The 21,103-nt window shown below is 30.5% G+C and overlaps 1 protein-coding gene across 1 annotated transcript; it reads left to right on the top strand.

Moving 5' to 3' along the window:
- Positions 1 to 11,178: 11,178 nt before the first annotated feature.
- LOC142605669 (uncharacterized) lies at positions 11,179 to 12,598 on the top strand. The gene has a single exon (XM_075777100.1). It carries the CDS (start codon positions 11,315 to 11,317, stop codon positions 12,254 to 12,256), a length of 942 nt encoding a protein of 313 aa, XP_075633215.1. The 5' UTR covers positions 11,179 to 11,314; the 3' UTR covers positions 12,257 to 12,598.
- Positions 12,599 to 21,103: the final 8,505 nt, after the last annotated feature.

Below are 21,103 nucleotides of genomic sequence, written 5' to 3'. Positions count from 1 at the left end.
CTTGTCATGTGCAATTTGCAAACTTCTTCGATGTGACCTAAATTTATATTAGATTCCATTCATTTAGAACATTCGCTGGACCCCTGGGCTTTCCAAGGCATATAAAACATATGCGTTTTTGACCTTTTGAATGGTCCACGTTGAGATAGAATATTTGACAAAAGGATATGAAAATTGACAATAATGTAATTACACACTTTAAAAATTTTCACTATTTAAAAAAAAAAAAAATTCCCAGACAAATCTTATCAGTGGTCTCTCCTAAAGCTAAAGGCCAAAGCTCTGAATTAATCGATTGATTAATGTCATATATTACGTACACAATGACGCTTAGAATCACAGCGAATCAAAGTGAAAGTTCAGCTCAAAAGCAAGAGTTTAATATATACTACTCATACTATATTAGACAATATATTCAAGAAAATAGGTTTTTTTTTTTTTTCTTTCTTTTTTATCTGAATGCGTGTCTGTCAAGGTTGGCAGACGTCACCGCTGACTTAAATCCTTTCATCATGAATTATTAACCGACATATAGTTTTTTAGTATGACACTAATAATATGATGATGAATTAGATGATCCATGATCCTCTCTCTCTCTCTCTCTCTCTCTCTCTTCTAGCTTTGAATGTCAGATTGTTTGCTTAGCCATTAAAAAAAATGGATCATTTGATTTGTCAACCTTGATGGCAACCATTAATAATAATAATTCTATAAAAAAAATATTAATTATAATAATAACAATAATAATTTTCTAAATATACTAGACTCATCATTCATGTTTTACGCATGCGATGAGTTTTTTTTTTGTTGGTTTAGTATCATAATTTTCCTTTTTAAAAAAAATTGTAGTATAAGTTTGTTTTGAAAACATAGATTAGTAGGTGAGTGTCTTATTTCGTAAACATTTTAAGTACAGTCGGAAATATATTTTTATCAAGTTGTCCTCTAGTTTTTTTCTTATTAAATGCAAGGTTTAGAGATATTTCTGAATCATATAGAAGTTCAATCCAAACACGAAAGCCCCTTAAATAGTAGTAGTATAAATTACTCAAATGGAATATCTTAACGTTGCCAACACCAAGGGCCTTGTATCTCAATGGTATTATCCACTTTTATTAATGAGAAGAATTTGGATTCGAATGCCTCTTTCCCACTTAATATAAGCACTGAAAAAAAATCAATGACAACTCTTCAAAACAAAATTAAAGTTGAATTCTTGAGCTTTATCCTGTAAAAATAGTCAAAACAAAATTAAATTTGAATTCTTAAACTTTAGCCATTTCTCTCTATCTCTTTAACTGTTTACATGTTTCATATATCATTATCCTATTCTTAAATTCAGCTATGATAATTTTCTATTGTTTCTGTTGTTTTTATCAATATTATTCAAATTCTTAATAATATTAATAGTAATAATAAAATAAATTAAAAATAGGACATCAAAGTTATTGAAGGTTTTTAAGAGTATTGTCCAACAGCATCCATAAGAAGTGATCATTTCCAAAAATTTGGTTAGCTTGCTAGATTAATTGAGGTGAAATACTGCTACACAACCTAGGATTTTTTTATTTATTTTATATATATATACAAGATAGAATTTCTACTCTAGCCTAATCTAAGTGTATATATGTGTGAAGCTCCCTCCTGGAGACTTGAACCCCGATCTTTGCCCCCCACACTCCACAAGCATTTATACTTGTGAAGGGACCACCCTAATTCAATTTTTTTTAATGAGTAATTATAGGTTTAATGTTTACATTGTACTATCAATGTAAATCTTACATTGCTAGCTAGTACAATGTTATTTTTTATTTTTTTATTATTATACCAGTCTCTATATTACTTATTTAATTGTTATCTACCAATATAAGGTGCTTAGTTCACAGTTTTCTGAATTCAGTCAACGGAAACTTTCCTTTGACAATGGAAAATTTTGAACTTCAGAATTCTAAAATGATGGCCGTCGCGTTGACAAATATTTTTGATGTTGTGCCATTCTGTCTCGTTAACAATTGCACTTGCATCTTATTTAAACAAGAGATATATATGCATGAAAATGAATAGAAATACTTTTCTAAAACTAGAGAACAAGCACCATTGGATGGAAATTTCTGGCTTATTTTTTTTTTAATATTTTTCATTTTAGAATCTTCTCATGTTATTTACTTTAGTTTCTCAATTAAATTCAATCATATAATAATGTAGGACAAACAATATTGTTGTTTTTTTAGAGAGTTTTAACCTATGATTTTACCAGTTGAGCTAACTGGAACTTACACATTATTGTTTTTCAAAAACTATAAATTATAGTTTGGTCTATCAAACAACCTCATTGAATTTAATTGAGAAATCTAAACGTATAAAATCTAATAAACTGTACCTGTATGCATTTTTTATTTCATTTTTATACTTCGTTTTCTGTTGCTTCATGAATTGGCCCTTGTCCCCTTGAGATTACTGGTTATAAGAATTAAGAAGCATCAATCTAGAAGATAACGACAACTCGATTGGTAGCCGTAGAGAAGCTTTGAAATCATTACGAATATGCCTTCAAAAATCTACCTAACCAAGCTAAAAGGAAAGCACAAAATGGCACAAACTTGTATCAATTAATTTAGACCAATATTTATTGTTAATCCAATAACATACTTACATCTATATTGCTTAAGAAGTACGCTATGATTAGTTTTCAAAGGCACAAATCATATAAAAAAAAAAAGGCACAAATAATCAAATAGATTGGATGATTATGAACCCTACATGGAAAATAGGGCATCCAAAGCGACATTGGTGGATGATAACTGATGAGCAAATGATAGTAAATGATAATAACAAGCACTGAATAGAATGGAAAATGACTAATAAAATGGTCAGCTCCGTGTGTTGTTCATTGTTGATTAATAGCCTCTAAATTTACTGTAACTAAAGTTAAAAATGAAAAAAAAAAAAAAAAAAAAAAATTCAAACACATAGAATGCTATGATTGGTAAAACACAAAAAATGGGATAGATAATGTGTATTCATGATGTACATACTTTCTTGCACGGTCTATAATCTTATCCACAAAAAAATTAAATAAGGGTTAGGTTTTTGGTCTCAAGTATCATCATCACCTTGTAAGACTATTACTAAGGCGATAGCTGATTTGTTATACAACATGTAGGTTTTTGGTTCCAAGCAATTTTTTTTTTAATAACTTGTTATAAGATGGTAAATTGTGAGTAATGAACAATCATTTATGTTTCATTAGGCATATTATATATGAAATTGATAATACACTAAAGAAAAGAGTTATATAATTGCAATTTGAATACATTAAAAAAAATTATAAGCAAAATTTAGTGTTCAATGCCCCTATACCTTATGGCATATGTTAGTTCGTTTAGACTTAAGCAAATTAACCCATTTTAAGTTGAGTAATTAATTAATCAAATTATGCATAGGATTTGGTTAATGCGAACAGTACCAATGTTTTGTGTGTGTGTGTGTGTGTGTGTGTATATAACCAAAACTTAAAGAAAATCTAATTAAATTTCAATTGGATTATCAATTTTGCGTCATGTGTCCTATCTAATTGTTAATTTTTGTGTTAAGTGAATTATTGTGTAAAACCGAAGAGTCTGAATTCAATTAGATTCTAAATTGGATATCAATTGGAGTCCAATTATGCGATATGTGTGCGTTTAATTTTTTCAATTTTGTGACAAGTGAATTATTGGATGAAAAAACCAAAAAGTCTAGATTCAATTAAATTCTAAATCATGCGTCACAAGATTATACAGTAGTCTATATATATATATATATATATATATATATATATATATATATATATATATATATATATATAAATTAATAAGAAAAGTTTAGGAAAAAGTCAATAATTTCTACAATTAAAGTATAATTTTGTGTCATGTGTCTTAAATTATTTATTTTTAGAGAGAGAGTTTTATTTCTTAATTTTGGAGTCTAATGTGGGACCAAATTATAAATATCCATCCAAGAGAGTTATTGAGTACAAAAACCAACAAGTCTAAAATTAATGAACATAAAAAAAAAATAAAAAATGGACAATTTACATTTTCTACTTAACAATATTCTAAAGACTTTTTAAAGAGGTAAAAAAAATATAAGACTGGCTATCAATAATATTTAAATTATATATATATATAAGAATTATATTATGCATCTTAATGTATATCTTTTAAATATATCCATGCATATGCATGGGGTTAGTAGCTAGTATGTGTGTGTGTGTGTGTGTGTAAACCTTAAAGAAAGTCAAATTAGAATCCAATTTTGTGCTATGTGTCTAAAAATATGTAGGGATCACACCATAATTATCGACTTAAGTTTTTTAATTTTTGTGCTAAGTGAGTTAATGAGTACAAAATATTAAGAATCTAATAGTAATGAACTATAAAATATAAAATAAAATAAAATAACTAATCACATATACTCAATACAAGTGAATTATTGGGTGAAAAAATCGAAGAGTCTAGATCTAATTAGATTCTAAATCATGTCTAATTTTGTGCTATGTGTCTCATCTAATTTTTTAATTTGTGTGTCAAGTGAATTAAAATTATGTGCAAAAATCAAAGAGTCTAAGTTCAATCAGATTCTAAATTGAATTTTAATTGAAGTTCAATTTTGTGTCATGTGTCTCATCTATTTTTTTAATTTTTGTGGCAAGTGAATGATTGAGTGCAAAAACTGAAAAGTCTAGATCCAGTTAGATTCTAAATTATATATATATATATATATATATATATATGTATGTATGTATGTATGTATGTATGTATGTATGTATGTATGTATGTATAAAGTTTTGAGAAAGTTCAATCAGAATTTGAAATTAGAATTCAATTTTGCACCACATGTCAAAATTTATGTGTGGACCACATAATTATCCACTTAAATTCGTGTCATGTATCCAAAATACTAAGGTTATGTTTGGTAACAGTTTTTTTTTTTTTTCAAAAACTTGTTTTTGAGAATATAAAGAAAAATCAATGTCCTTGTATTTTTGAAATAAAAAACATGTTTGGTTAGTTGAAATTAAAAAGATAGTTTTTTGAAGAAAAAATTAGAAATACTAAAATATGTTGTTACTAAGATTTGAACTTGAATGCTAACTCATTTTAAGAATAGTTTTTGTTTTCTGTCTATTTTGGATTATCAAACAAGTTTTTTAGTCTCAAAAATAGAAAATTGTTTGTGAAAACAGAAAATAAAGAGAAAAGAAAAGTTGTCAAACATGTCCTAAGAATATAATATTAATGAACTAAAAAAAACTAATCACATATACTCAATAAAAATTATCACATAACAAATATCACCACATGTTCTATCTTATTAAAAATTAGAAAAAAAAATGATTATAATTAGTATTAAATTTAGATAAGAATTTTAACATGTGACTTAAAAAAAATTGACTAATTATTTATATTTTTATAATAAAAATTGTGTTTAATTTTAGATGTATTCATGCGTTTGTATGGGTTACATACTACTAAAAAAAACAATGGAGAAAATAACTTAACACACAATATAGTGAAATGGGTAAAAACCAATGAAAAATTATGCAAATGAAAAAACCACTAATGAAGTTGAAATTTTTACGAACTTAATACGCTTATTCTAGTTTGCTACAACCTAGTGCTAGTAATTAATAATGTTTACTTTATTCTAGTTTGTACTTTAACCTCCGGTTGATGACTTCAATTACCCACTTTCAAGATTTTGTCCCAATAATTTAATCTTCTAGATAAGGCAGCAACATAATTTTTTTTTTTTAATACAAGATAAAATTTTTACTCTAGTCTAATCTAGGTGTATATGTGTGTGAAACTCCCTCCTAGAGACTTGAACCTTGACTCTTACTCCCCGCATCTTACAAGCATTTATACTTGTAGAGTATCCACGGCACTACAAGAGGCACAAGAACTCTAGATGTACAAGTAGCAACTCTTCAAAAAGTCTTTTTCACATTCTCTAGTAACAAGTTTTAGGGTAAAATATTATTTTGGTTCTTAAACTTTACTAAAATATTATTTTTTGTCTTTGAACTTTAAAAAGTTCTTTTTTCATCTTTAAACTTTGTAAAGAGTTTTTTAAATAGTAGAGACACAAAAAATAAGGTTGAAAAAATAACTTTTTCAATAGTTTAAAGATGAAAAACAAACTTTTAATAAAATTTAAGGATATAAATAAAACATTTTCAATAGTTTAGGGACGAAATATGAACCTTTCAATAGTTTAGGAATGAAAAATAAACTTCTTAAAGTTTAGGGATGAAAAACAAAATTTTGATAAAGTTTAGGGACCAAAATAGTATTTTATCCTAAGATTTAACCATACATGTGGTCACTCTTTTGAAATTGAAGCAAACATAATGATTTCTTGAGAATGTGAAAAAACTTATCACATTCAAAAACTTATTACTAATTTTTTCTTAATTCACGTTTACTCTTAGTGTTACTCCTTAGTTTGTTATTGTTCTTATTTATTCTATATATATTTTTATTTAATTGATATAACTTATAAATATAATAAGTTATTTATCAATTTGACAAAAATGTATAAATTTTTTTTTGAGATTTCCCCCAATCCGAGGATAATTTATTCAACAAGCAAATCTTTGAATACAAAAATCATAACACTTTGTGGAACATCCTCCATCCAAATACGTAAAGGAAAAGACATTCTAGCCTCTCTAGCTAAAGCATGGGCTACGCTATTACCCTGCCACCTTACATGAGAGATAGAATAGGTTTAAAACAAACCAACTATAGGCTCAAAGTTTTTTACTAGGTGCCCCACAAAAAACATTGGAGCCATCTTCCTCTCTGATACTGTGCACCACCCCTTCCGCGTCCCCTTCAAAGCATACAACAAAAATGTATAATTAGTTGCTTAATTCTATTGTTTAAGCATTCAATGATTATATTGTCTTAATGAACTTTAAACTAGTAATAATGATTGTTGGACTATGATTTAAACCAAGAAAAACAGGAAAAAGAAAGAAGACATCAAAATCGATATTTATCTCTAAAAAAAGGATTATTACAAAAATTTATTAGTAGAAGAGCAATCCAATCAATCATTTAATCAAGTTGGATGGACCCTTTAACAATAACCCTATTATGATTATAAAAAAAAACTCTATTACATGTAGCACGTCACGTAACATAACCATCCGAATCAATCAACAACAGGGAGCATCCAAATCAATATTTATTTTCACTTTTAGTAATTACGTGTTTAACAATAATTGAGTAATTGACCCCGTTAAGCACGTTGCTAAAGAGAGGTACTTTTTAAACAAAGGTTTGATTCGAATACCTAATCTACTTAAAAGAAAATAATTTTAATTGTAATTAAAAAAAAAAAAAACTAGATTTGAGAATATATACTGTTAACAGTGTATAATTCTTTTCATACAAATTGACATGCAAAATATGCAATCATGCTAAAGGCATAAAATCAAAAAGGGAAAAGTTAACGGGAGTTGTAAGGGCATTGATAGTATCCTTGAATGAATTAAAAAATAATCTTCAAACTTTCCTTATTTAACTTGTTGTGAAATATGGTTGTTTTTCAAAAAAATTTAGTAGAAAACAATCTTTAAGAATAAGTCATACTTTTTTAGTTGACTAAATATAATTTTCTTTTAACTCATTTTTTTAGATGTTACCAAATACTAGTGTAAGGACACAAGTCGAACCTCCAATCCACAATTAAAAGGGAATGGGCTTGAAAGGCCTTTTACAATGAATTTGTAGAGAGTGGGCTTGAAATCTAGATTTTGAGGGTGGTTCAAACAACAAAGAAAGAACGGGCTTCGGGCCCAATGGTACAAACAATGAGTTAACTGTAAGAATATGAATGAAAGCTCTTCCTCGGACATAATCCGAAGATAGTTTATAGTATTGCTTCTCAAAATTGATTACAATTATAGATCGTTACATTATCACATGCTATTATTTCTTCTTTTTCAAGAAAAAACCTCTTTTCTTTCGAAGGTCTTTCCTCTTATTTATACTTCCTCTTCTTCTCTTTATCATCTTCCACCTCATGGTTATAACGCTGGCTTTAGATACTTGTCCCATCAAATTTCTCCGAAGTCCTCTAGGGTTAGGGACCAAGTTCCAAACTCCATGCTCAGGTCTCATTTCTCCATTAATGCAGTCAGTATATCAATTGCAGAGTCTTTAATGTGTGGGCGGTGGTAGCAGCTTTACCTTAGATATTTCACCACTCTTTCTATTGTCCTCCACGTGTACCGTGTTTTCCCGTAGCCATAGGATTTTCTATAACATAGCCTGGGGATATTAAACCTCCCTTCCTATGACCTCGGCTTTAATATCCGAGGATAAAACTCTTCCTCGGACATAATTGTTCACACGTTATCACATCTTTACCTGACATTTCCTTTATGAGGTACATTCATGTACTCCTAGATCATTTGATGTCTTCGGATTGAGTTTTTAGCCCAAGAGATTTTGTTGGGCCATCCTTTGTAAATTACTGGGCCCAATGTCCCTACAACTAGAAAACACAAAAATTTATCTTTTTACACTAGGTTTTCCATCAAAACAAATGGAACGTTTATTGGAAATATAAAAAGATGTAATAAAAAATTAATTACTTTATCATTTTCTTGTAAAATGTTTCAAAAAATAATTTTTAAACCAATGTTTTTAGGACATTCATTAATAACTTTCCTATTAAAAATTGCCCTAAGTGTACCAGGACCCAAAATAATATTTTACTTTGAAAATTAAATTTTCTACATATTATTGGGATAAGATATAAATAAATTACAATTACAAAACAAAAATTTTCATATTCCATCAATGGTCAAAATTTTCAAATCATATGTTTTTTTTATAATTTTAAGGCTAAAATGCAAAACTGACTTTATAATTTTTCTTAGATTTCATTTCAGTCCTTTAACTTTGTGTTTATTCATTTCAGTACTTTAAGTTTCAGATTTATTCAATTAATGTATTTCCGTTAACTTTTGTTAAAATTTTTTGAAAAAAAAAAATCTGGAAAATATTTTTCAATCATTAATTAAATTTTTATAATTTAAAAAATTTGAAGAAAAATTTATAAAATTGAAAAATTAACCACAATATATAACAAAAATTTATGAAAAAACCTTAATTGAATAAACTTAAAAGTTAGAGGATTAAAATGAACAAACACAAAGTTAGAGGATTGAAATAAAATTTGATAAAAAAAAAACCGTTTTATCTCCCTTGCACGTGAGTATTGGCAGTGTAAAACGTCGTTTAACCACAAGAAGTCGTATAAGCGGACCACATGTGATGTGGAGGAGATGTCGTGCAAGTATCAAATATTTAGAAAGTAAACGTGTCAATCAACAATATAAAAGTCTAATTTTAATATGATGACTAAGAAAACCACTGAAGCCTAACTATAAGAAATCAAATGTTCATAAAAAAAAAAAATTAAAAAAATCAAATCATGACCATTTGGAATAAAACACAAACCTTTAAAAATTATTTTTTTAGCTGAATAAAAAAGTAATTTTAAGATTATAATAGTAATTACTAACTAATTATGTCGTAAAGAGACAAAGAAAGAGATACATAGGGAGGGCCCTCGTGCCTCAGTTTTTATGTCAAGCTCCGGCTGCTGTCAATGACGGCCCATTAAATGTAGACGACTTTGGTTTTGACCGTAATTCCTCATAACTAAAATGATAAAATTATGAAAGAAATATTCTTTTGACCATAATGCGCATGTTCAATTAACTAGTCTTTCTTATTTTACAAGACTAAAATTAATATACTCGGATATCAATTATTTTACATAAACTCATGCTTTCCCTCTAATCTTTCCAAATAAACAAAAGGTATGGGAAGTATATATCAGTACTAACTAGCTTAGTTTGATTGAGTGAAGTAAAAGACTTAATGTACCATTGTGTTTGTTAATACACAAAACGTAAACCAACATTTGGTGTTTATAAAAATAACAAAGGGAAACTTCTTATTTTGTGGGCTCAACACTCAATTTCAACAGTTAATACAAATTGACAATAGAAATTTCCTCTCCGCATCTTTACACCAACCTACAAGTTTCCAGTTTTAGCGAACTTAAGATAGATGTATTTTTTAACAAAAATGAGAAGAATCTTAATCTTATAGATTTAACCCCAAAAACTCCTACATTAAAAAATAAAAAATAAAAATAAAAGAGAGGTTCTAATAATCTGAAAAGCTAGCCGATTGATACGTTTCAAGTCAAGCTAAAGAAGCTCAATTAAAGTAAAAGTAACATTTAATTTAAAGATGTTAAAAAGTCTTTTATAATTCAATGATATTGACAAACTCTTAAGATGGAGAACGTGAAGTCTGAATCCCCATACTCCAATGGTAAAAAAGGAAAAAAAAATCATTTAATTTATAGATAGTTCTAACAACTAATAATATAATGATAAAAAGTTAATATCAAAATGTTATGATCTCCTTGCATAATATAGTTGGAGGTCTTTTGATGGGGGCAGGCTATATTTACATAGTCTATCCTTGTTGCTAAAAAGAAATTTAACTTTTTTTTTAAGAAGAAAAAGAAATTAAACTTTAGGTTAGATTTTAGCATTCTTCGAGTATATGCGGTGAATTAATGTGAAAGTGCTGAAATTCAATCAGAAATTGACAAACAAATAGAGTGTCCATTTGGGTGTGAAATTGGAGTGTCTCTAGATTACTCATCTATTTTAGGCCTATTTTAAGTTTGGGACTTGGAAATTAATCTGATAAACATTAGCGTGAATAGTCAATAGGTTTAGTTATTCCATTACAACAATTTTTATTCTCGGTAATAAAAATTATCACTCCTTAATAATCTTCATTACCAAAATTACCCTAAAATCTTACTCTAATATTAGTGAAAATAAATTTGTTGTTTTATAATTCTAGAAACCAGGCTGGCTAAGCTCACCTCATTGCTGAAGGAATCAATCGGTCAATTGTAAAAAATGTTATTCTCGGTCACATTTTTCTTTTGGTCATGGTCCTAAGCCTTATTCGCCAAGTCACAGAAAACAAGTTCAAACTTGAAACCCCCCCTTAGAAGCCTCTAGACCCCTTGGAATTTCGACCCCACATCCATTCCCTTTAAACCCCCACCTCTCCCCCCCAATTCTTCTTCACCACACTCTCTCCTTCTTTTCCCTCTCACTTGCTTTTGTGATTTCCCCCCTCTTCTCCCAACAACAAAACCACACCTCCTTTCTGAGACAACCAAGCAAGAAGTGAAAACTTTGTCTCACAAAAACATGGGCACTTTGGTGGGACATGTGGCACCAGGCTTTGGGTTTTTCATCGTGGGCCTATGGCACCTCTATAACCACATCAAGCTCCATGCTCAGTACCCAAATTCTTATACCTCTTTACCATGGTTTCCCACCTCAAAAATCAGGTACTTTGAACTCTTCTTGATCATGGGAGGCTGTGTTGCTTCCATAGCCATGGAACTCTTCATAAGCCCTGATAGACACCAACCCTTTGACTCTGATGGAACCATCCCTTCCAACCATCTCCACAACTTTGAACACTCCAACATCTCACTAACTTTCTTTGTCTATGCTGCTTTTGCTTTAGCTCTTGACAAAGTTGGCACCAAAGCTCAACATGGGCTAACACAATTGATTGGTGCCATAGCCTTTGCACAAATGTTTCTTCTTTTTCACTTTCACTCAACTGACCACATGGGCCCTGAAGGCCAATACCACTTACTTCTACAAATTGTTATTGTTATTTCTCTAGCCACCACTCTTATGGGAATTGGTAACCCAAAGAGTTTCATAATCAGTTTTGTAAGGTCAGTCAGCATAATTTTTCAAGGTGTGTGGCTTATGGTCATGGGCTTCATGTTGTGGACACCAGAATTGTTACCTAAAGGTTGCTTTTTGCACCTAGAAGAGGGTCACAAAGTGGCTAGGTGTTCAGGGGATGAAGCACTTTATCGTGCTAAATCATTGATAGTACTTCAATTTAGCTGGTACGTTGTTGGAATCACCAGTTTAGCAGTGCTCTTCTATTTATTTTTGGTTAAAGCTTATGGAGAGAAGGTGGAGTATGCTTCATTGATAAAAGAAGAGGAACAAGAAGGAGAAGATTTTGAAGATATTGAGTCCCAAAAGAAGAGGAAAATTGGCAATTCAACGAGCTTTATTCAAATGGGAAAAGTCTTTTCACCCATTGACATGGAAAGGTAGTAAAAAGCATGAGGTAGATGTGATTAGGTATGTGTACAAAAAATATTAGGTTGGTGGGATCACACTTCTATTTTTATTAATTTGGCCAGTAATAATGTCGTTGGTACTAAAGATAACAATGACATGGGAGACAAAGTGCATGTGGGGGTAGAGAAGATTGGTGTGAAATTTGTTTGGTTTACATTAATGGACTTAAGCTTAAGGGAAGTCCATTGTATTTGTGTGTATATAGAGGAAGAAAAAAAAAGTTATTTGATTATAATATCTTGAAACCACCAACTTGTATAAATCTTGATGATTTTTGGTTTGATATAAATTATAATGTACTTGCTTGTTCTTTAATGGACTCTTTATAATTTCATTGATTATGTTGTTTAGATTTCATTGATTATATACAAGAAAAAAATTAACTAAACTAATTTCTTTACAAAATAGTTCCAAATTTTGTACATTAACTAGCTAACAAAGTTATCCAGAAAAAAAAAAATGGATTTAAAAAGTCATATATTTCTTTGGAGCAAGAGCTTCTTCCATATCTGAGGTAACATTCTTGTACAATCAGAAACTACACTTATCTGTTTCCTCAAGAATGGTGGAAGTTTCTTTACACCACCTTTGGCTTGCACTCCAAGGTGAAAAAACTACGCAATATGTACATAGAAAATGACTTTTGGCTATAAAATATATACCAAGGTCCAGTAATAATAATAATAATAATATAGATTTTGATGATATGGATGCTTGAGTGGCACCATGAACATTGAACTTTATCATGTGCAGTTGACAAGCAAGTCCTAGATCCCACATCCACTGATCCACGTAATTAGGATAAGATAAATTTGATGTAGGCCCTATATATGACCAAAATCTGTCTCAGTACTTTTCAAAATAAGAAATTTCCAAGAGCAATATGCACGATGTGATGAATTAGAAAAGGATTTTGTGCTGTCCTAAGGTTCTAAAATTATTTGCCTATGTCACTATTTATTCCTTTAGTTTTGTTAAATCCTCGAGCCCTTCTTCGTGCCCTTTTTAGGTTTGAGATAGTGTCATACATTTTCTATTCCTCTTGTTTGTGGAGGTGAGAAATTTATTTTAAAATACTTCTTTTGATGGTAAGTGTTTGAATACTTGTTTCATCATAGATAGCTTTCAAAGATGAGAGAAACTGATGAGATAAAACAATTTATAACGTTAAAAGGTTAATTTTTAATATATATCATATTCAAAGTAAATTAGAGGAACAAGAAAATGACCTTAATTTTTTAATTTAAGAAAAGCACCTTGGCCACAACTAATTCATAGACCATAGAAATCAAGCTTTTATAGACCATAGTTTCACTCCAAAGCATGTCACATCACAGTTTTGCCTTCAAATCCTAGTTATTAGCTCCCCTTAGATTTTCAACGATATATGGCATAAAAGTTCCTGAATAAAATCTATCAAAAGCTTGAATAAAAATAGTTAGCTCTAGAAATACGTCTTGAATGTGACATGTTGTATTTTTTCGGGTGCCACAATTTGAGCCCTGCCTCGCTATCAATGGTAGGTTTTTGCATAACACAATTCTGGACCACTGGTGGGCATGTATGTGTCTTTTCACCCAAAGAGCGATGGGATAAGGATGCTACAGTGTAGTAGGTGCATGTACTTGGAGCGAAGGACGCCCCCCTATACTTAGGCTCCTGGGCAACCTGAATAATTAACAAAGTGATAATGACATTTTTCATTTCCTAAAGTTTGCGTATACCATTCAATTTGTCAAGAACAATAGTAATGGCACTAAAATATAAGTTTCCTCATGAATAATTTATGTATTAGTTTTGCTGACACATGATATTACAGCATACATTAGTAAATTATTTTTAAAAACTTTTTAGGAAAAAAAATGATTAACTTTTTTGACAACTTTTTCAATTTTTCATAAAAACTTCCTTAAAATAAATTATTAATATATTCTCTAAGAGTATACATTAACTAAACTATTTATGTATTAATAAAATAGTGTGGCTTGCCTCTAGTTGACTTGACACAATATTGATATACATGTCTAAAGATGATCATATATCGTTTTCATGTTTTGTTTAATGTATTAGAGTACCATGTTTTCATGTTTTGTTTAATGTAATAGAATACCATGGAAAAATATTTACTCTTTGTATAATTTTTTTTTTTATTGAGTTTCAACATATTACCTCCGTTTTCGATAATTGTGTTCTTTATCATTAGACCAAGATACTAATCAATTTTTGGTGTAAGTGAAAATTAAACCCATAAATCTTTTATTCAACTACTAGAAATTTACTTATTAAACTAGCTGGAACCCAAAATCTTTGTATAATTAATTATGAACAAATTATTCAGTTCTCCTAAAATACTATAAATGCGTAAACTCTCTCACCATGAATTTAAAAGCAAGATCTTGATTCATTGCTTGATCTAAAAATTGCTTCTAGCATTGGAACAATCGAACATAAATAATTCCATATAATATAATTATAATATTGGAAGAACTCTTGAGCGTCTCTTACGGAACAAAGCTTAAATATAAAATTCTTTTGGAAACGCATGCTTTACATTTGGTTTACTGTGTCTGTGATATTGTGGATTCTTTCTTCACTTGTCCCCTAATTAACTTACGATTCACGTTGCAGGCTCTGTTTTTTTCTTGACAGTTAAGATTGTTCTGGTATTCACTATTCACATTGAAATAGAAAATTGTCCCAAAAAGTGGGATATACCTTTGAGTTGGAGGAAATAAGAAATTATGACTAAGAAGTAAGAACCATGCGTGTCTCCGTACATATATAATAATAAACTAATTAAAGGCATATTATTGGTTAAAGTTGGACATATATATGGCATTTGATTCTCGTCTTTAACAAATGTATAATTAAAATGAAAATTTTGTACATAATAAACTTGCAAGTTGACGATTTAATTTCAAGATGTGCATATATCATATATTCTTTTATCTTCTACCGCAGCAAAGAAGCCACAGTTGGTGTCTAGCTGGGAGGTATTTTTTTAGATTGTGTTATGATGATCATGATGATGATAATAATAATAATAATTAATAGTTATAATAATATTAATAATTATTATTATTAGGGCTTGCTTCAAAGCCTCAACTCACTAACGAGAGATGATGGCCCAACAAATCCAAAACAATATATTTGTTAGAGAGTGGACTCTCAAGTATACGACTAGTGGATCAAGTATGGGCCTTAGTAGGTTAGTCTCGTGCTAAGAAGATAAGTAAACGCAATTTATGAAGAATAAAACTCCTCGGCCAAATCTGAGGAGGTGATGTTCTTATATTGACTCAAATTTATCTAAATACAAGATGTTCTTTTTTTTTTTTCTCTTCCAGATTGCCTCCCTTGTTTTCATGGAGTCCCTTCCTTTATATAGTCTTGTTCTTTTTAATCCCAGTCTTCCACTTATTGATCATATAGGCGATCCCTTAGATACTTGTTCCATCAGAAACCTCCTGGAAGCTTTTGTGAGTTGCTGTGACTAAGATATCACTGTTCAGGGGTCATCTTCACATAAATGCGGCTAGTTGGTTAAGTGCAGAACATTTAATGTGGTGATAGTAGCCTTCTTCTCAGATATTTCTTAGTTCACTATTGACTCATTTCTTTGAAACTTATCTTCTAAAGTATGGTTTCCTTGTGCACAGTATTTTTTGGGTGGCTGGGCTTTAGGCTTCCACTCTGTTGGCCAAGGAAGGGTGGCTTCTCAGACAACATCACCTGCTTGTTGTAACCAAACCTCTTCTTCGGCCCAATAATCTACTCACTTTTACTAATACTCCTTTGTCCTCGGGCTCTTTGACGTCCTCGGGTGTGGCCCACGGCCTAATATCTTTATCTGAGCTTTTTATCCCCACAATTATTATTATTATTATTACTGCTATATATATATATATATTTTTTTTTTTTTTTTGAGAAAAAATTACTACTATATGTAAGTTTCGGTTTATTTTCCTAAAATCTCTAATATAAGTATAAAGATATATAAGAAAATGTTTAGAAATGAAGTAATTAAGTTTAAGGTTTTTTATTTGTTTTAATCATAAAATTTCTAAAATATGTCGAAAAAGGTTAACAATAAAGGCGCCCTATCAATGCTCAAACCCACCAACCAAACATAAGGAACATATGCAAAAAAGGACAGCGAATTGAATTATGGGATTCTGATGATCATTACTTGGCTCAATTCTTTATGCTAGTAGCAACATCTTAGGCCAGCTTTCACACCCACCCACCCCCAAAAAAAAATTCAAATTTGACAAGTTGGGGGTGCTAAGCTAGCTAATTTAATTAAAATATTAAATTCTTAAACCCTTAACATAAACTATGGGCCCCCATTCCCAAATTCCTTCTCCTGTTGTCCTATATGTTTAATCACTTCCCTCAGACCAAAAGACTAAAAAATAATACACTTCTTATTCTTTTTTTAACATACAACAACTGCACTTTTATCCATTTTCAATAAAATAAGCACATATAGTTATATACCAATCCAAAGTCCAAACACATCTGTTAAGGACTTTCAATATTCACCCAAATCAAAGGTAAAAAAAAATTAAAAACAAAATGTGGTAGGTAGACAAGATCGGAAAACTAGACAAAATATGTCTTCATGCTCTCCAATGTGTCAAAAGTAGGCCAAGTTAGCTCAAATGTTTTTATCTCACTTTAAATATATATAAAAAATTATCTTATTAGGCTTGTTCCACTTGCTTGTGTCTATATATATATATATATATATATTTTTTTTTTCTTTTTAAATAACGGAATCTTATATTACTTTAGAAGCAAAAACAGAATAGATATATGACATATTACAGGTAGTAAAATATAGAATGGATCAGAAAAATTAGGGCAGAAGACTTTGATTCACTTCTCAATTTCAATTCAAATAAAAATCTTATGTCCCTATGTGTGTTCCATTCTATATTTCACTATTCACAATCTGTTGCACGTCATTTTTTCCCTAGCTCATAAAATAAATAAAATTTTAAAAGTGAGAAAACTATATACTTGATATATTGCAATTAGTGGAACATAAAATGAAACACTTTTAATAGGATAGTAGAATATTTGTAGTATCACTTGTATTACAATACACTTATCAATTTAAGCTAAAATCCTAAAACCAAAAAAAAAAAAAAATGCAAAACTTAGGTACAGTTTTTAGATCTTGTTTAGGTTTCCCTTTAAAAATTTTGCCGTGTGGATTTTTTCTCATGAAATAAAAATGTATTTTTTAATTAAGTAGCCACATATATGGCTGAATCTTAAGATATTGTACCTTAGTTTCATAAAAAAAATGTCAATTATTTGGCATGCACGCGAGCAAAACTAAATACTTAACTAATGTGATGCAAGGGCTTCTTCACCTTAAACATCAATGTGTCTCAATCACGCGGATTTGGATCCTTATAAGAAACTCATAAATCTGAAAAAAAAGAAAAGAAAAAAAAAAGAAGGTTGTTGTCTATGGTTTAAGTTTAACAATGAGTTCGGAGATTTCCCTAACTTTTTGAGCATCGTGCTATGTCTTTCTCTCTTGAAACCCTAGCTACGTACCTTGTGGCATTGGCCACTTTCTTTCTCAAAAGTTTCAACGCACCATGGGACGAAACTTCCATATTTTAATCTTCGAAATGTTAATTTCTTATCATCTATTACTCTTTTGCTTGACTACTTTGATTGAAGAATGTGCACATGGAGGAAGTGATCCAAGTTCTTAGTAGTTTAGCACTATTCACTACAACAAATTAGACTTTTTTCAAGGGTCAAAACCCCTAAAAAAAGTATTAAAAAACCTTGAAAGAAGTTATTTTAAGAGTCCAACCGACCCTTGATAACCTTTGAAACATATACCGTCGAAAAAGAAATTTTGAGAGCCTTCGTGCCCCTCAAAACAAGTGCTCTAATCTTATTTTGAGGGTCTAAAGACCCTTAAATAACCTTTTACCAAGGTTTAAAAGATTTATACTTACAACCCTTGATAAATAAGGTTATTTAAGGGGTCTCTTGACCCTCAAAATAAGATTTTATTTTATTTAAAAAAAAAAAAAACCACAATCATGCACTATATATATATATATATATATATATATATATATATATATATATATATATATATATATACATTCATGTTGAAACTACCATATTGAAAAAGCATAAATCATAGTAAAAGATAATAGAACAACGGGAAAAAAAGTTAGACATGGTAGCAAGTGGTGGTGAATTATCAGTTTAGCAAACACACAGGTCTAGAACTATCACTTATCAGTTTAGCAAAATAAAAAACAACACAAATCCCTCAATGATTGGAAAGTCCACTATGCAGCAACAATGGAGAACCACAAGAAATCATCACTGGGAACTGGGAACTGGGAACCTGAAAGGCAGATACAATATCATAAGTATGGCCTTGAAAATGAGACCCCTAAATTGTCCCTCATGCAAATTTTGTGGCATAATGCATGGTACAGCATATAAGTGCAGCAGGGAAGCCTTGATGATGCCAGGTCACTACATGCATATGCAAATCGATTCACAATCCTAAAGCATTTGGTAAAGTTGCTAAAAGCAGATATATTTGCGTACAACTCTATAAAGTAGGAAAACAATGAGAATTTAAAAAATACACCATGATTTTGAAACTCTTGTTCAACAAATTCCAGTTAAACAGGGACAACTTTATCAACATAGTCAGATAAAAAGTGGAGTAAAATCAGCCACATCTGCTTGTAGAAGATTATAAATGCATCTATGTCAATCTGAAAGTAAAAAGTCATCCCAAAAAACAAAATTGAAATGAAAAGCTATTCTCTTCAGCATTCTATCAACTACGTATGATTAGTTGAAAATACTCAGATATCTAATTAGCATCCTATAAGATTATTAAGAAAGCTTTAACGTGCAGGTAAAGCAGGAATCACATGTGACAAGGAGAACTCACGGTGCACAATTACTTTATCAGGGAGCTTCTTTACAAACTGCTCTCCCGCATATCTCCAATCTGAGGCACTGAAAACACCAAAAAAAAAAAAAGTTGTATTAGAGTATGTACAAGCAGAACTCTTTTGTGGAGCAACTATTATCTAACAGAACATAATGATCACTTATATGAAAATAAAATCTGAGATGGAAGATTGAGAAGGCCAGGAAAGACAAAAAGATCTCAGACTAAGGGCAGGTTAAGTACATTAATGTGTCAAAGATACTTATTAAACAAAGAAGACACAAAAGATGAGATATATGACACAATGACCTTGTAACAAGTAACTCGAGCAGTCACACATCTCTGTAAGATAAGATTGACTGCAAAATGGTCAGTCACACATCCCAAACAACACAAGGAAAGCTTCAAGCTTCAAGCTTCAAACTTCAAACTAATCAAAATCTTCTCTCGCCAAGTCTAGTGAGTAATACCGCACCATTTTATTTTAATTCATTTTTCACTGCCACATGTCTGTCTAATGCATTAATGAGACGTGTCAATTCTTTGGAATTTATCTTCCACAGAAATCATTAAATAAATCCACTAATTTAATGGTTTTTTTTTTTTTTCAAACAAAAATCTAATGGATTAATAAAAAAGGAAAATTCTCAAATTTGGCCTCTTTCTTTCTTTCTTTTTTTTTTTTTTTTTTTTTAATTATTAGATATCAAGTAATGGTACAAGAGATTCAGCAATATGAAAAAACAAAAATACTACAAGAACAGATATAAAACAGTAATGAACTATTAAGCCTACCCCCCCCCCCTCCCTCCCAATCAGCACTACCCAAACCTGGAGCCCAGCCCAGCCCAAATCCATAACTAACAATATCCATTTTATGATTCCACAATCCAAATTTATGATTTCAAGGAGCAGCAGAAATAATTTTGCAAAACAGAGAACTCTTCCTTCTTTTGGCTTGTTGGTTGCTTAGCATGCTAGCCAGAGAGATCATAACAACTACAAAAGTGAATGGCCAAGTTAATGAGTGGACTTTGGACCCAGCAGGCCTCTTGTTACGACGGCTTTTCGTCTGACTCACCAACAAATGTCAACTACTGAATAAAGGAAAGCAACAAATGTCAACTAATGTATAGTGGAAAGCTAGCCTGCCTATATGTATAAAAATGTCAACAAATGTCAACAAATGTCAATTTCTTTTTGTTTCTTCTTTGATCGAGCAGCACCTCCTATTTGTCTATAGTAAAACAAAGTAGCCCACTAACTGACGCTATTGGACCTTAATAGGATTAAGATTATCATAACCGAACCCCACCTGACAGAGCTAATGTGGCTTCCCATGAATCCCATATATCCTCCCCATCTCTGTCCCCTCTAAACATTTCTCTATGCATAACTATTGCTGTAACTTCTTTTGGCTTCCCCACACCAAACTCTTTGTTTATAGGTAAGATAAAGTTTCATTAGAAAAAAAGACTACTACATGGAAAAAGAACATGAGGTAGCCAAGAAAGTAGGTATCATAACTGCCACATGGTGTCAAAGTTTTTCATTGGTTCCAAAGCACTTTTGGTGTGAAATAAGTTATCATTGGTTCATTATAAGAACTGATTAGAATGAAAGAAACGAACTTGACTATTCCAATAAGCTATGCTGATCTGTACCATTTCATTAGAAATGCCATAGCCTTTTAGTTTGGACCAGATCTCACTATCAGATTTGAATTTATTGAATCAAATTCCATTAATAATTGGGTCTCAGTTTGGATGGAGAGATCCTACACAGATGCTTGCTTTTTTTTCTTATGCCCAATATATCATTTTAGCATTTTACAAATCCAATTCCACCAAAAGGGTATC

This window comes from Castanea sativa, chromosome 8 (assembly GCF_040712315.1).
Source record: "Castanea sativa cultivar Marrone di Chiusa Pesio chromosome 8, ASM4071231v1".
NCBI classification, from domain to species: domain Eukaryota; kingdom Viridiplantae; phylum Streptophyta; class Magnoliopsida; order Fagales; family Fagaceae; genus Castanea; species Castanea sativa.
The sequence above is the reverse complement of the archived record's forward strand: the minus strand, read 5'-3'. Positions and strand labels throughout refer to the sequence as shown.

Coding starts and splice junctions, on each gene's coding strand:
- LOC142605669 (XM_075777100.1), top strand. CDS start 11,315: ATGGGCACTTTGGTGGGACATGTGGCACCAGGCTTTGGGTTTTTCATC.